At 29.7% G+C, this 15032-nt stretch overlaps 1 protein-coding gene across 2 annotated transcripts in view; it reads right to left on the reverse strand.

The window, feature by feature from the left end:
• LOC129983819 (uncharacterized) overlaps positions 1–15032 on the reverse strand; it is a 312959-nt gene continuing 297927 nt past the window's right edge. For both annotated transcript variants that reach the window (XM_056093465.1, XM_056093466.1), the window contains 3 exons: positions 13779–13941; positions 6268–6436; positions 1–3846 (listed from right to left, as the gene is read on the reverse strand). In XM_056093465.1, coding sequence (XP_055949440.1) covers positions 3660–3846; positions 6268–6436; positions 13779–13941 — 519 coding nt within the window. In that variant the 3' untranslated portion in view covers positions 1–3659. The remainder of the gene's footprint in view (positions 3847–6267; positions 6437–13778; positions 13942–15032) is intronic.

Raw genomic sequence — 15032 nt, forward strand, 5'->3', positions numbered from 1 at the left:
ACACACACACTACAAATATGATAATTTTGTAAGATAAGAATGTTCATAGGTTTTTATAATATTAATAAATAGCATTACATGACAACAACGATGGTGGAAAAAAACTGTTCAAATATTCTACAGTTTGGTTTAGAATAACCAAATTTAGTATGTTAGATATTTTTTGGCAATATATACTTATTAATACAGAATCTGTAATTTAATTACATTTTAAATTTAAAAAAATTAAATAGAGATTTTAAAGTTTTTCCTAGATAACTTTGAAGAATATTATCACACTAATACCTTTTTAGTACATATTTAGATCTAAGAAATAAGTTTTTTTTTAGTGATAATTTCATTTCAAACATTTTTCTTTTTCATTAGTTTTTAAGTATGTTTTACAACAATACTTATTGATTGTTTGTATAACATCAGGCATATTATTATTGCTAATTATCAGATTATAATAAAAAAATAATTATATATGGTTACATCTTGCTTATTGCTCAAAGTCATCATTGAAAGATTCACCCCATAATAATCAATGAAGGATTAATCAGATGAAATTATCAACATGCAACTCTAGTAGGGAAATTGGAACAGAACATCTTGTTTATTTGCCTAAAATCACCAGTGAGAAACTCTTCCAAAAATATCAATAAAAAATTAACAAGATGTGGTTTATCATTGTACCAATATCTAAACTCTAGTATTTTTCAAAACAGTAAGTCTTGCTTATTTAACAAAATCATCAATGGAAGATTATCACTTTCACTCGCTGAAAAGTTCATCATTATCACCAACAGGCAAATCATGTAAGGAAATACAAACTGAGCATCCAGTTTATCTGCCTGAATCAAATCAAAATCTATAATCCAAATTTGCAAAAAGAATATAAAAAGCAAAATTCCGTCTTGAACTGTTACATTTTATTTCATCCCCCTATCCACAATCAAAGACAAAATGAGAGAAAATTAAATGATATAAATAATCAATCCTAAATAATTATCATGCTACAATGTTTTCAACTGGAAATTAGAATCTCCCGACTTTTTTTTTTTAACTTAGAACTTTTTATTGTGTTCTTAACTAAATTGATATTTGAATTAATAATAATAATAGTTAAGACAAAAGGACTTGCTAATTCGAATTCCTTTCCTGGTCTTTTCAGTTTCTTCTTATTATAACATAAAAATATTGCCTAGAAAGTTAATTTAGTAAATTCAAAGTAATGGCCAAAAACTGTATTAAAAAATGTGAATTCTTTTTATCAATTAAGTATGTTAAACTTTTAGTGTCTGTTTCAGTGATTGTCAATGTATATATTCTTTTATTGTACTTAATTATTTCAAGGACTTAACAGCTGTAAATGTATTTAATAATAAAAATAAAGCAATGGAAAATTTCTAATAAAGGGGGGAGGATATATTAGATCCAAATTCTAAATTTGATTTCAAATTATCTTGCACAATTATTACATTCAAAGAATTGTACATTGATGAGTATAAAAATATCTACTAAATATATATAATTGAAATTGTTTTTTAATTATTAGAATTTACAAACTGCCTAATTATTAAAACTATTAAATGTTAAAAATAAATTTCTTCAGCCATTTTTATTTTAAAAATTGTTGTTTTCTTCTTCTTTAGTTAATTTTTCCACAGTTTTTCATAATTTGAATTTTTATTATGGCTCCACTAGCTCAGAATCAAAAAAGTGCATTTAGATATTTAAGAGAATTGTTAGAATTTTTTGGATTTCTAAGATATTCATATTTGATCATTAATATGTACCAAGTGCATTGAATAATTATATGAGGTCAATTGAAATTTATTTATGTGATAAACTATTTTTCTTTTTTAATCACTCATTTACATCACTATATTCTCAAGTTCTGAAATGAGACAACCAGTATTTGCCATTTTTATCATCAGTAGCCTTTCTTCAATGTTTTGAACAAAAATACCATAATTATAATTATTCAGTACAAAAAAATAGAAATCACAGCTCCTTAATTTTAAACTGCACATTCAAATATTTAAATATTTTTGGATAATGGATCATTCTTAAAAACTTTCAAAGTAAACAAAAAGCCATTTTCAATTTGCAGAAAACTTAAATGTCTTTAAAGGCACTAATCCTATTTCTAAAATTGTCCGTAAACTTCAATACAAGATTTTAAAATCTCAGTTTCACCTAAGCATACATACATTTCTGTTACTTTTATTGGCTGAATGCTTTAACGATTCAGAACTTTTAACCATTACAACAAACACGATTATTAATCAAAATCATTTTGAAAAAGTCAGCACGAATTTATTCATAACATATATAACAACTTTAAATTCATATTTATAATATTTTAAGCCTTTTTAAAGACTTTCAGTAGTTATTTAATATAAAATTTAGATATTACAAAAATAATTTTAGTATTTTTTTCATGATAAAGATTACAGAAATTTAGAATCCACATGAACTGAAATTTTAAAATCTTAATATTTTCATTATTTATTAACAGCTATGTATTAACTTTTAAAAAAATACTCTTGCTGAACAAACAAACAATTGAGAAATTATAATAAGAAAAGTAAAATAGGAGCAATTATATATCATTATATAATACTATAATAAAAATTTCAATGCTTAAAATTAAGTTATATTTTACTTTTTTTTTCTTTGATGGCATTAAAATGGTGGAACTTCTACTAGAGATACATTCCAATTTACTTTCACATACACAACAATTGAACATATCTAACAAAATATATCTACCTAATACATTTCAAAATATCAAAACATTGTGAATACAATAGCATAAATGATGTTTCACATGAAATCTAATTGGAAATAATAATAATAATAAAAAAATTTCGCAAGTTTGTGTGTTAGTTTCATTTCCATAATGAAGCATATAACTATGACAGCACAGTGAAGCATATAACAATACAGTTAATATACTATAAACGTTCTATCATTTTAAAATAAAATGACAGAAGAACATTTGTGCTATTTGTTCTTCACAGATATATTTGTGGAAAGACAACAATTTAAGTGATTCAATTAAGTGATTATCACATTTATCAAGTTCATAGAAAACAAGAAAAATCAAAAACTAAATATTTTTTGAAATGAAATCCAAACAAATACATTTTTTAAACAAAACAAAACAAAAAAAGCTACACATATGATCCTGTTTTCTTCTGTACACAATGTACTAATCAATTTTAGAACAGTGTAACAGAAATATAATTCTATAGAGAAAGTAATTACAAATGTACACCACCTTTCTCTTGAACAGTGCAAACTTTTTAACAGGAACCATGAGTAGAAATTTCTTGATTCAAATAGTGAATTTTCAAAGACACTATTTCCATAGCAATTGTGTTTCCCATTTATTTGTATAATATTTTCAAAATATATGTATTAGGCTTAGCTCTTGAGATATTACAATCCTAGAATAATCAATAAAAACCATCCACTTTTTAATTATGTTGCATTCTTTTTTTTTAATCCACAGTAAGGGAATCAATGGAAAAAAAAAATCAACAAACACGACAAGAAGCAGAATTATTTCGAATAAGTAGTCAGTCTGTTAAGTCTAGACTAGCTGCTATCACGAATGTTCAATGTGGATTTTATAACTTTTTTTTATTTGTTTGTTTCTTGGCAATTTTTCATGTTGGATTTTTTAAAATCCTCCTCTGCCTGAAATCGTAAACATGACGACAGAAGAAAACAATATCACTAGACACTGCATCACTTGGGAGTCTGTTCTTTCGTGGGTAGCCGTCAGGTAGTTCAGGAACGAGAAGGGACGCCAGTGATATAATATCATCGTCCATGATTAAACTTCCTCTGTACCTATTTAAAAAGAATTCAAAATGAAGCTATTGAAATCAAACTAATATCTTTAAAATAGGCTTATAATAGCATAATAAATACAGTTACAAAAATCGTCTAATGAATATAATCACACAAGTTGAAAATGTAAAACATTTTATTCCAAGAAAACACAAAACATAGGTAACAAAAATACAACCAAGATGCATAAACAAGAGCAGCACAAGATCAACTGTTATTTCACTAACTAAATAATAATAACATCTATATTAATACTGTTCTACATCTAACAACTTTCCAATTCACACTTTGGAAAAACTCGAAACAGATGAACTCATTGGAATACCATGAGTAAATATAATTTTTCGATACACCACGACAATACATAGAATTTTTCCAGATCTCACTTTCTAAGAAGAAAGGAGTGTAATATGTGAATTTTCCCTAATTCCTCATTTTGTCATCAAGGCTGGTGTCTGTGGCTTGAATATCCATTAACTATTTCTGTAAACTCTTTTTTATACCATTAGAGTAATATGGCAGGAGAACAGTATCATAGATTTGTAGCAATCTGCTACTAATTAAAATATAGTGGAATTTTAATAATTCAAATCAAATAATGACTGGAACGATAGAGAAATTCTGATAATAAATTAAATAAAAAAATCTTCATTAACAAAATGCCGCTTTATAAATAGATATTCATTTAAATAATCTTAAATATTCATATTACAAAATAGCATCATAACATGACTCAGTGTTTGTAATATGAATATTTAATGTTTGATTTATGTCTTGCAGGCAAAGCTTGCAATTTGATCACACAATCTCTCCAATTCCATAAAAAATTTACATTTCAGTCACATTTGAAATTACATACCATAACAAACATAATTTTTTATTAAGTTACTAATATTGAATTTATCCCTAGTTAATGAAATGAGTCTCACATTATTTTTAAAATAGAAAGGAAAGCTATCATTTAGTGCATTTATGTGCAAGCAACTATAATTACGAAAAGAAAACATTCCAAACTAAAATTATTGCCACTTACTACACATGCAACAAAGACAAAGATTGTAGGATAGAAATGCATCATTTTATTTCATTGTGGTGCTTATTTTATGACTTATTGTTTCTGAAAACAGAATGCAACTCTCCAAAGAATAAAATCCCTATAAAGCAACAACTGGTAATACAATAAATTGAGATTTATCAGTGCCTATACTTTTTATATTTATTTTACATCACAATAACTGGATAAAATTACCAATTAATGTATGCTTACAAATGATTACCATTACAGAGTGTACATAACTTTGCAGCACATTCCTGCAACTAGTTTTCTACATTTAAAATTCAAACTAAATTTTGAGAAATGTAGGAACTAACATATGCTTATATTATATAAAGGTTCCAGATTTGTGAAATATGCCGAGAATGTTAAAATACTGAAAGTAATGAATACACTAAAAACTCTGAAATAGGCAATATCAAAATAATGAAACTTTTGATGCCACAAATTCAAATATGAAATTCAAGTTTACATGACAAAATGTATAGATATATAAAATGGATTTATTGAAAAAGATGTACAGATTTGGCTTGATGAGATTATTTTTTCCCATTACTATCTCCTTTGATGATGATAAAACAATTGACTAACATTAGGAAAAAAGAGAAGAACAAAGATGAAGATAATATGCAAACTAAAATTAGGTGTAAAGAAGATAATGAAGAATTGAAATTGTTATAACTTTCCAAGCATCTGTGTTGGTCTTCAAAAACTGTTCAACTTTCATCTACATCTAGGTACATGATGTTGCAAATTTTCATTATATAACCTTGCAAACAGACAGACAGCAAATCAAAGTTATAAATTACAAATATTTTGTAATTGTTCAAAATTAAGAATGTGGTACGGAATGTTTGGCATGCTTTAGAATTTCTTTTATATGGCAGAAACAGAATTTTATCACATCAATAACAGAATTATGTTATCATAATAAGAAATGCATAACTTTCATGATATAATATGTATGATTTCTGATATGATTTATTTATAGATTTTTTTTTTTTTTTTTTTTTGCAATTACAAAAGATGGGAAATCATAAAAATCCAAGTTTAAAAAAAATGTGCATACAGTTATGAAATTCTTTTGCAGATAATGCTATTTCTGCCATTTAAAAGAGATTCTAATATATGCTGAACATTTAACACCATATTTTTTATTTTGAACCTTTCAATCACAAAAATATTAATAAGCAATTAAATTTTTTTTCGGGGGGGGGGGGAGAGAGGAAAGGAAGATTGTATAAAAAAAAAAAGAACTTGAAATGAAACAACAATTACTTATAACAAATCAGGCCATTTATGTAGGAGACTACACTAAAGAAGAATATTTTGTATATAGTAATAAATTGTATGGAAAAAATATTAACCTGCAATATTCGTTAAATGTAAGAACATAACATTTATCTTCTATACAAGCAATGGAGTTCACATCCTTATGCCTCGATGCAAATACTTCATCCTCCATCTGCCCTGGTTTACGACCCTGATCAGTGTGCTCTGGTCGATAATACCACAGCAAGCTCATCATCATTTCTCCTGAAAAAAGCAAAACAATTTCATTGATTACCATGATTATTAAATTTTTAACAATATTAATAAAAATTATTATATAAAGAGTGTTAAAATGATTTTCAGTGAATAAGAATAAATAATTTTTTAAATTCAAAAATGTTATAATTTTATCAGGTACAACAGCTATTTTAAATATTTTTTTTTAATAAAATAGTGTTCATTAAGGATGGGTTTCAAGAGATATTAAAACTTTTATCTGATTTCTAAGAAAAATTTCTATCATATACATATAAAACTTTCAACTCTAGATAATTCAAGATTATTAAATCATAATATAAATACTTAACCATAGATTATATTGTAACACACAAATTTTTCATAAAAATTTTAAGTGAATGATTTGAAGACCAAATATTTAAAAGAGGGATGAAATAACATAAGATGCATCTGATCTGATTTATCAAATTGTTAATGATAACAGAAGACCTGTTGTACTAAATAAAGATACATTTTGATTATCTTATGACTTTAATAATACAACAAGATACACTTATCTAATATTAGATGTGACTGTCTGTTATCCTATTAACAATATCTCATAACTGACAGTCACAGATTAACAAAAGTTGTAGAAAAAAATCTCATGCAACTTAATAGAGTGCTTAAGAAATTTTAAAAAGAACTATCGTTAGTATAGAGCACATTAGATGTAAATAAACGGTAATATTAAAAGTAAATAATAAAGGAACAGTACTCTCTGAATTAAAAAAATTTCACAAACACTCAAATCTAACCTGAACACTAAAATCGGATTGAAACGGAAATAGATCTACAAACAGAAAAAAGCCATGTACAAAATAAAAAAAATACTGAAAGAAAATATTAGTAATTACTTCACCTGGTGAAGTGAGGAGATAATGAATCAGCTTACATATAAAAATAAAAATCGCAGGCTTCAGCTCATTGACTTTTGTTACAATCCAGCATAAAATAATATTGTACATAAAATATAAAGTAAACGATCTTATAATTTTTATTCATGCCTACCTTTATTAACATACTGATAAATTCATAATTTTAAACATTAAAAAAATGAGTTGTTTCACGCTAAAACAGAAGTTAGGACAGGCACCTCCGACAATGACGTAGATAAAACAAACTGACATATTTTTAAAATTCACTCAGCATTACAAACGGCTTTGCACAATGGTATAATAGATGAAAACACACTTTGATTTTCTACTATGAAAAATTAATTATATGTATTAAAAGTTCCTAACTTGAAAACATACAACTTTATCAGGGGTTAGAAATGACTGTAATGTTGATAATAATTCTTTTAAAAGAAAATATTTCTCATCTGAAATTTACAGGATTGATGCTTGATAACCAGCGTTAAATCAACATCTCAGATCTATATTAAGATGCTAGCATTAGCTATTAGGTACAAAATCCGGTTAAAAATTATCAAAAGTAAGAATTTCATGGTGTAGACAATTTCTTAAAGAAAACTGCTATTATTCTCCAGTGAGTTTAGTGGGTTTTTTTTACAACTTTATGAAGAAAAGTGCATCTGCTAAAAGAGTGGAAGAGAAGAACACAGTAAATAGAGAGCGAGTTGTGAGGAAATAAAGTAATAAAGACGACTGTCGCATATTCTAATTCAAAATACTTCTATATATCCTTCTGATATGTTATGATACTTACCTATCAGTTGCTTACATGAAAAAATCAGGGAATATTATAATTATTTTGTACTCATTTATGAACATGACAAAATATTTTCAAGGTCAGAAGGTTAAAAATATGAAATTCTGAGCCAGATGGTATAAAATCGAAAAAAACTTCTAAAATATTTTTAATGTCATTATCAAGTCAAGTTCATTTATCAATAAACCACGTTTCCGTGCATCCTTATAAATTCAAATGAATGTCAAATACCCAAGTTGCCAGATAAATGGTCTTAGTATAATAATAATAGAAGTAAGAACAGATCGTCACATATCATTCAAACAATGAAATCAAAACTGGGGAAAAAAGAGGAAAAAGCACAAAACAGACATTCTGGAAGGCATATTATGCACAAGGAGGGGGGGGGGGAAGAAAAGACAATGCGCCAGTCTACATCGTGACATAAGTGCAAAACAGAGAAATCTATCCCTCCAGTGATTTTATTATGAGCTTTTCATAAGGATTTCTTTTACAAGTGTAGTCTTAGGAGAGGGAATCTTAGGTATCTTTAAAAGAATGTAGAAAGTATTAGGGATTTTCATCCTTCCCTCAGAGCGTGCGAAAATGCAATAGTCATCAGTTTTCCAGAGTGTGTGTTAGAAAGAATTAAATTAAAAATAAGTGGGCATTGCATTAGGAAATAAGAGAACATTTTAAAATAAAATTAACATAGGTTAATTTAAGATAATGGAAAATTAAAATTAAAAAAAAATTATATATATAAATAAAATCCTTTTATTTAAAAAGAAGCAAGCATGGAATTTTTAATAATATCTTATTATTTATGTTTTTATTGTAATAATTCAATTTTCATCCACCATTAAAATTTCTTTGAAAGAAATATGATCAGCGGTAAATATAGGCCGAACAACGAGGCAGAAAGCACGAAAAAAGAAAATGTGTGAAAGTATTTTTTATCTTTATCCACAACTATATTTTCCATTGGTTTTTGCGAAATTCCTATTTACTGAATATATTTTGCGTTAATGTACAGTAACAATTTGTTTTTAGTTGTACCTGTCTAAAGCCACGTTACGATGGCCCGTGCGGATCTTGGGACTGGCTTATTTTCCCTTCTTGTGGCTTTCCAGATTTTTTGATGCCTGCTCATTTTAACGATAATTTGAGGGAAGCTAACGACCGACCTCCATAGATGAAAGCGGTTCTACCATAGGTCAGATGGTAGATTTACGACCATATCCGTAAAGGCAAGAGGCCATCGAGAGGGGGCTTAATAATGACAATTTTTTTTTTTCTTTTTAGAAAGCTGATAATCCGATTTTATTTTCTGTGAAAAACGACAAGAAATCGTCCGGAATGTGAGAAAACAAAAGAATGGTGTTTGCTTCTGTGTCCACGTTCTGAATATTTTTCATTTTCATCGAATATTACCTATGGAAATTGCCAATTTAAGGGAAGTGTCTGCTTGCCTAGTGTACAAAGCTACAGATGACAGTTGGTCAAATTGTTTCAGAATATAAATTGGAGAGGGGAAGGGCTGAGCTGTCTCTTTATCCGAGGGGTCACTGCCGAGCCTCGTAGACTACACACCATTCACATCGAAATGACCACACTTTCCTTGAAAATTCGTTTTTATGTGTTAAATAGATGACCCAGCGTAAAGATTTTGAAAAAAAAAAAAAAAAAAAAAAAAGAGTTGCAAATAAATCTGGAAATGGATTGAAGACTGAAGCAAACAGATGCTATCAAAAACTAAGGGATTTCGCAGTTGACGTTGGCTACTTTTTTTGAAAAAAAGATATTGAAGATGCCATAAATGAAGCACAGTGGATAGTTATGAAGAGGATTTAAATGTGCCCTAAATAATGATACTGACAACGCTAATCGTCCACGAGATGAAAAAGTAAAATATGCCCATTAGTGGACCAATGATTGCTGAAAAAAAAAAAAAAAAAAAAAAAAAATCGAGGAAATTCGCGTCTTTGATAGGCAACAACTGATTTCAAAGCCAGCAGTGGATGGTTTACTTTTTTAAGTGAATATCACGGGATTGTTTTCTAAACAATTTCAGATGAAGAAAAGTCAGCTCCAAATAATGAAGCCGCATTCTGGAAACAGACAGGAAAAGAAAATAATTGTTTGTTTGTTTGTTTGTTTTCTTATGGCACTTGCCACTGACAAGCCCACTGTTACGAAGACAGCGATTTAAGCCTGAGGGGGACGTCTCTTATTTTTTATAGCAGCGCCAACTAGGGCCAAGAGTACGACTTTGCCACTCACGCATCACTCATTCGCTTGCACAACCCCTTTTTACAGGAGGGCACATTCACACATCTCACAGATAGAACAACAGAAGAACAACCATGCCCAAACCGGGACTCGAACCCGGGACGCCCAGATCACGGGGAAGACGCGCTACCCCTATGCCAGGACGCCGGCTAAAGGAAATAATCTTCTAATGATGTACAGTGCAGACGGTACTGCACTGTTCTATCAGCTGATACAAGACAAAACATTGTCTTTTGAAAGAAAAAAAAAGCCTGTATATGTAGGTGAAATCAAAACCATCGGACAGTCCACCTGTGTTCAAACAGTGCTGGAACTGTTAAATAATAGAAGCCATTGCACACTTGAAAGTACGCGAAGCTAAGGTGTTTACAAAATCTCAAAAGTTTATCAGTTGACTAGAAGACAAATAAGAAGCTTGGATGAAGGATTAAATCTTTAATATTTTGCTTGATGCTGACAAAGAGATGAAAGTTGTTATTCTAACAGATGACAACTTCCAAAGGTTTGAAAAATATAAAAGTGTCTTACTCTCTATTAAATTGAACGTAAATCTGTTGTTGTTGTTTCCTATGGCACTTGCCAAGGACAAACCCACTGTTCAAAGACAGCCGATTTAAGCCTAAAGGGGAGGGTCTCTTGTTTTTTATCGTAGAGCCAACTTGGGCCAAGAGGACGACTTGACTACTCACGCATTACTGAGTTGCTTGCACAACCCCTTTTTACAGGAGGGCACATTCATACATATCACAGATAGAACAGGAAGAACAACCATGCCCAAACTGGGACTCGAACCTGGGACGCCCAAATCACGGAAAGATGCGCTACCCCTATGCCAGTACGCCGGCGAACGTAAATCTTACAGCCAATGGATTTAGGCACCATCAAATGTGTGTTTCATAGAATACTATAGTTCAGAAGGTTGTTTACAATCTGTTACAATCACACTAAGAAAAAGAATCCATTGTTAACAAATTCTCAAATCCATATGTGCATGTGATTGGGTCTCACACATCCAGGATTTAAAATTACTGGAAATTGAAGAAAAAAAAATCAATAAAAACATGGATATTGACCTTAATGAAATCGCTAGAGAAAAAGAAGTATATGTAGGTAATTCATAATCAGCTTTTAATGTGTTCCCCGAAAATCATTAAATCTTTCACATTCAATACCTAAAACGTTTTAAAATTAAGACTATGTTAAGCAAGTCTTCAATGGCGCAAGTTAAGAATTTATTTTAGTAATTCAATGTAATCTGAGTAAAGAGAAAGAAATAATAGAATGTTCTGAAAATAAATTCCAATTTTTCCGGAGGATAGCATATCTGTAATTAACATTTCAGAATTTTGTAGTAACATTACCAAATGCTTGAAATGTATCCGAATCCGTTTGATGAGCTGTAATATAGATATATGCAAGTGTCATTAGAATTTTTAAAAAATGAATATTTTTTTAAGGTTTTTTTTTTTGGTAATTTTTTTAATTGTTTGTAAAATTTTCCTTTTGAATTTCATTTAAAAGAATTCAAATTATTCAATGCGAAAGAAAAAAAAAACAATTTTATATGTTCAAACTGTCTATAACAGGGATGGCGAACCATTGGCACGCGTAACATTGATGGCACGGGGCACACTATTTTGGGCACGCCGCCGATCAAAACGGTTTGCATTTTAGTTCAAAATAGTATAGTTCAAATAGTTCGAAGTATTACGAACAAACGCGAGTGTTCCCATTCTATTTAAAAAAGGGCGCAGATATTTGTACAGCTGTTACAAATTCGTTCGCTGAGAAAGAAATTGATCTGAAATGAATTGTTTCAGTAACTGATAGTGCTCCAAATATGATGGAAAAAAATAGTTTCATTAATTTATTTCAAACAGACGCAGGACATTCGATTCTTGAACTCCACTGCATTATTCAACAACAAGCTTTGTGTGCTAAGAGTGGTTTAACATCTCCTGATAATGTAATGGCGTTACAAAAATAGTCAATCTCATATCGTCGCAGGCTTTAAATAAGCGAAAGTTTGGACGAAGTGAATTCGTTGTATAATGGCTTACTAATGTATAATAATGTTCGCTGGTTGGGCCGCGAGAACGTACTTCAAAGATCTGCTGACTGCGTGGAAAAAATCACTGTTTCTGCAAAATGTGGGGGAATTGAACAATATCCACAGTTGTTGGATGTTATGTGGCTCTCAAAATTGATGTTTTTTACAGACATAAGCCAACATTTCAATGAATGGAACGTAAAGCTTCAAGGCACAAATAAAACAATTATCGTCATGATGAATCTCATTCGTGCTTTTGACGCTGGATTGCATGTTTTAGGAACGATATTATTAAAAAAACTAAGTACTTCCTAAATTTGGAAAAAAATATATATCAAAGATTTAGATGTACATAAGAAACCAAACGAAATAAAAGTTATTAAAGAATTTATCTCCGTAATTGATTCGTCAATAAAGGAATTTTCCAGCCAGATTTTCTCAGTTCAAAGAACTACCGAATTGCTCAAGTTTATTATTTACCCTGATGTGATTTCATTTGATAAACTGAACTTGTCCCAATTCTATTAGTTGCAAATTGAAGAATTTGAAATGCAACTAATTGATTTCCAGTGTAATTCAATATGGATTCAAAAATTTATTGAAACAAGGAAAAAGTTGGAATTGATTGAAACAGAAAGATTAACAAGCAATATACGTAAAAATACCAGTAACAAAATTTTGGAAATATGGAATTCGATTCCAGACACATTTAACTGTTTGGAGAAGCTGGCTCATGCTATTTTAACCATATTTTCATCAACCTATGCCTGTGAGTCATTATTTTTAGAGATGAATAACATTAAAAGACTCTCTTCGAAACCGTATGGCAGATGACTGCAATTCAGCATGCATTCTGCCAAAAGTAACATCTTGCAATCCTAATATAAGTTATTTGTCATCTAATCTGCAACAAAAGAAGTCACACTAATGTCACTTTTATTTGAATTACATGTATAACTAAAACCTTTAATACTATACAGAGCAAAATGTATTTTTCGAAGTAAATAAAGAGTTTTGAGTTATAAGTATTTAATTTTATTATCTTCCCAATAATCACAAGTCAAAATTATTAGACGGCACGTCAATACCTCATTAAACATTTCTTTAGAAAAAAATGGCACGTTGCTCCATAAAGATTCGCCACCCCTGGTCTATAACAATAACCTGCCCATAATAATATTTTTGCCAAGTCCTTGCGGATTGTTATACAGAGGCTTCAATAAATTATGCATCAAATATATTTTAAATATGCATCTATAATTCTTTATAACAACTTAATGAAGACAATACATAATATATTTGATTGATACATGATTGTTGTAAGTGCTGACTCACCGTCTTCCGGATTTTCCCAAAATGCAGAAACTTTCGCAACATAAGGTAAATCTGTTTCTTTTGGTCCAGATCTGAGAAGAACACAGTCCTTCTCATTAATGACGTCGCCCTCCTTGTGCTCTATGGTGGGGTAACACAGTCTGGGGCAGGGAGTGGAATCATTCTGCAGTGAAAAGCACCAAGTATTAACACATGTCTTAATACATTTTTATATTTTAATACACAAGTAATAATACACCCATCTAAAATGTTTCAGAGAATTTTGTCTTTTAAAAGACCACTGTATAAAAAGAAATTTATATCTTTTGTTTACAAACATCATCGTAATTCTTAATATTACAATATATTTTATTATTTTAAAAAATTCCTCTAGAATTTTTACATAGAGATAATTCTTTACATCTGAGTTACTATCTGGCAACATAAAATTGTTGATGTTAGACAGAGTCAATATTAGGGCTTGAAAATCACTTTTCAGCTCCTAAGATACTGCAGTTACTGAAAAACTTCAAACACAAAAAGTGTTCTTAATGAGGCGCTGATTTGGTTAATTGGGTTTATTTTTCGATCTTCAATATTATGGAAGATATAGCGAAATGAAGATTTCAACCTCCACCATTTCCATCTTGAGATAGAATGGAAACTCGAACTCGTCTTAGATTTTTATATTTCTAACAACAACATATTACAAGCCAGTTAAAATCCCAAACAAAATTACGTTCACGAGATAACATAGGCAAACGTTTTCGTATATAAAGTTTTGAACGAAAGGTGGTTATGGGTTCTTGGGACCACGAGCGGTAAAGAATTGAAGAAATTGTCCCAAATCTTGTCATGAGAACCATTGCAATACGTAGTCTTCCTATAGGAATAGACCTAATAAAAAAAATACACGCAGAATGCTCTCTAAAAGCGAGCTCTTACAATAGTCGGCATTTTCAGAGCGAAGAGCATAGCAGACTAAACAATTCACAGCATTGTTCGAAAGTGACTCATGTTCATCACATTTTGACGATTTTACTCCACAAAGAGGGCGACTGGCAGCCAGTAAGAAGAAGCTTTTATGAAGTTCAATGTTAACCCTTTTCCTCTTTTTAGCTATTCTTTCTCGATGCTGGTTATTGTTTTCTTTCTGAATTGTACAATTTTGTTTTAATTCGAAATTTGTATCATTTTTTTCCGTATATCGCAAGACGATATGAGGATTATAACGAAGATACTGCATTACTGTTACTATTTCACAAATCGGAGCTT

The sequence above is a fragment of the Argiope bruennichi genome, chromosome 9 (assembly GCF_947563725.1).
Source record: "Argiope bruennichi chromosome 9, qqArgBrue1.1, whole genome shotgun sequence".
In the NCBI taxonomy this organism is placed as follows: Eukaryota; Metazoa; Arthropoda; class Arachnida; order Araneae; family Araneidae; genus Argiope; species Argiope bruennichi.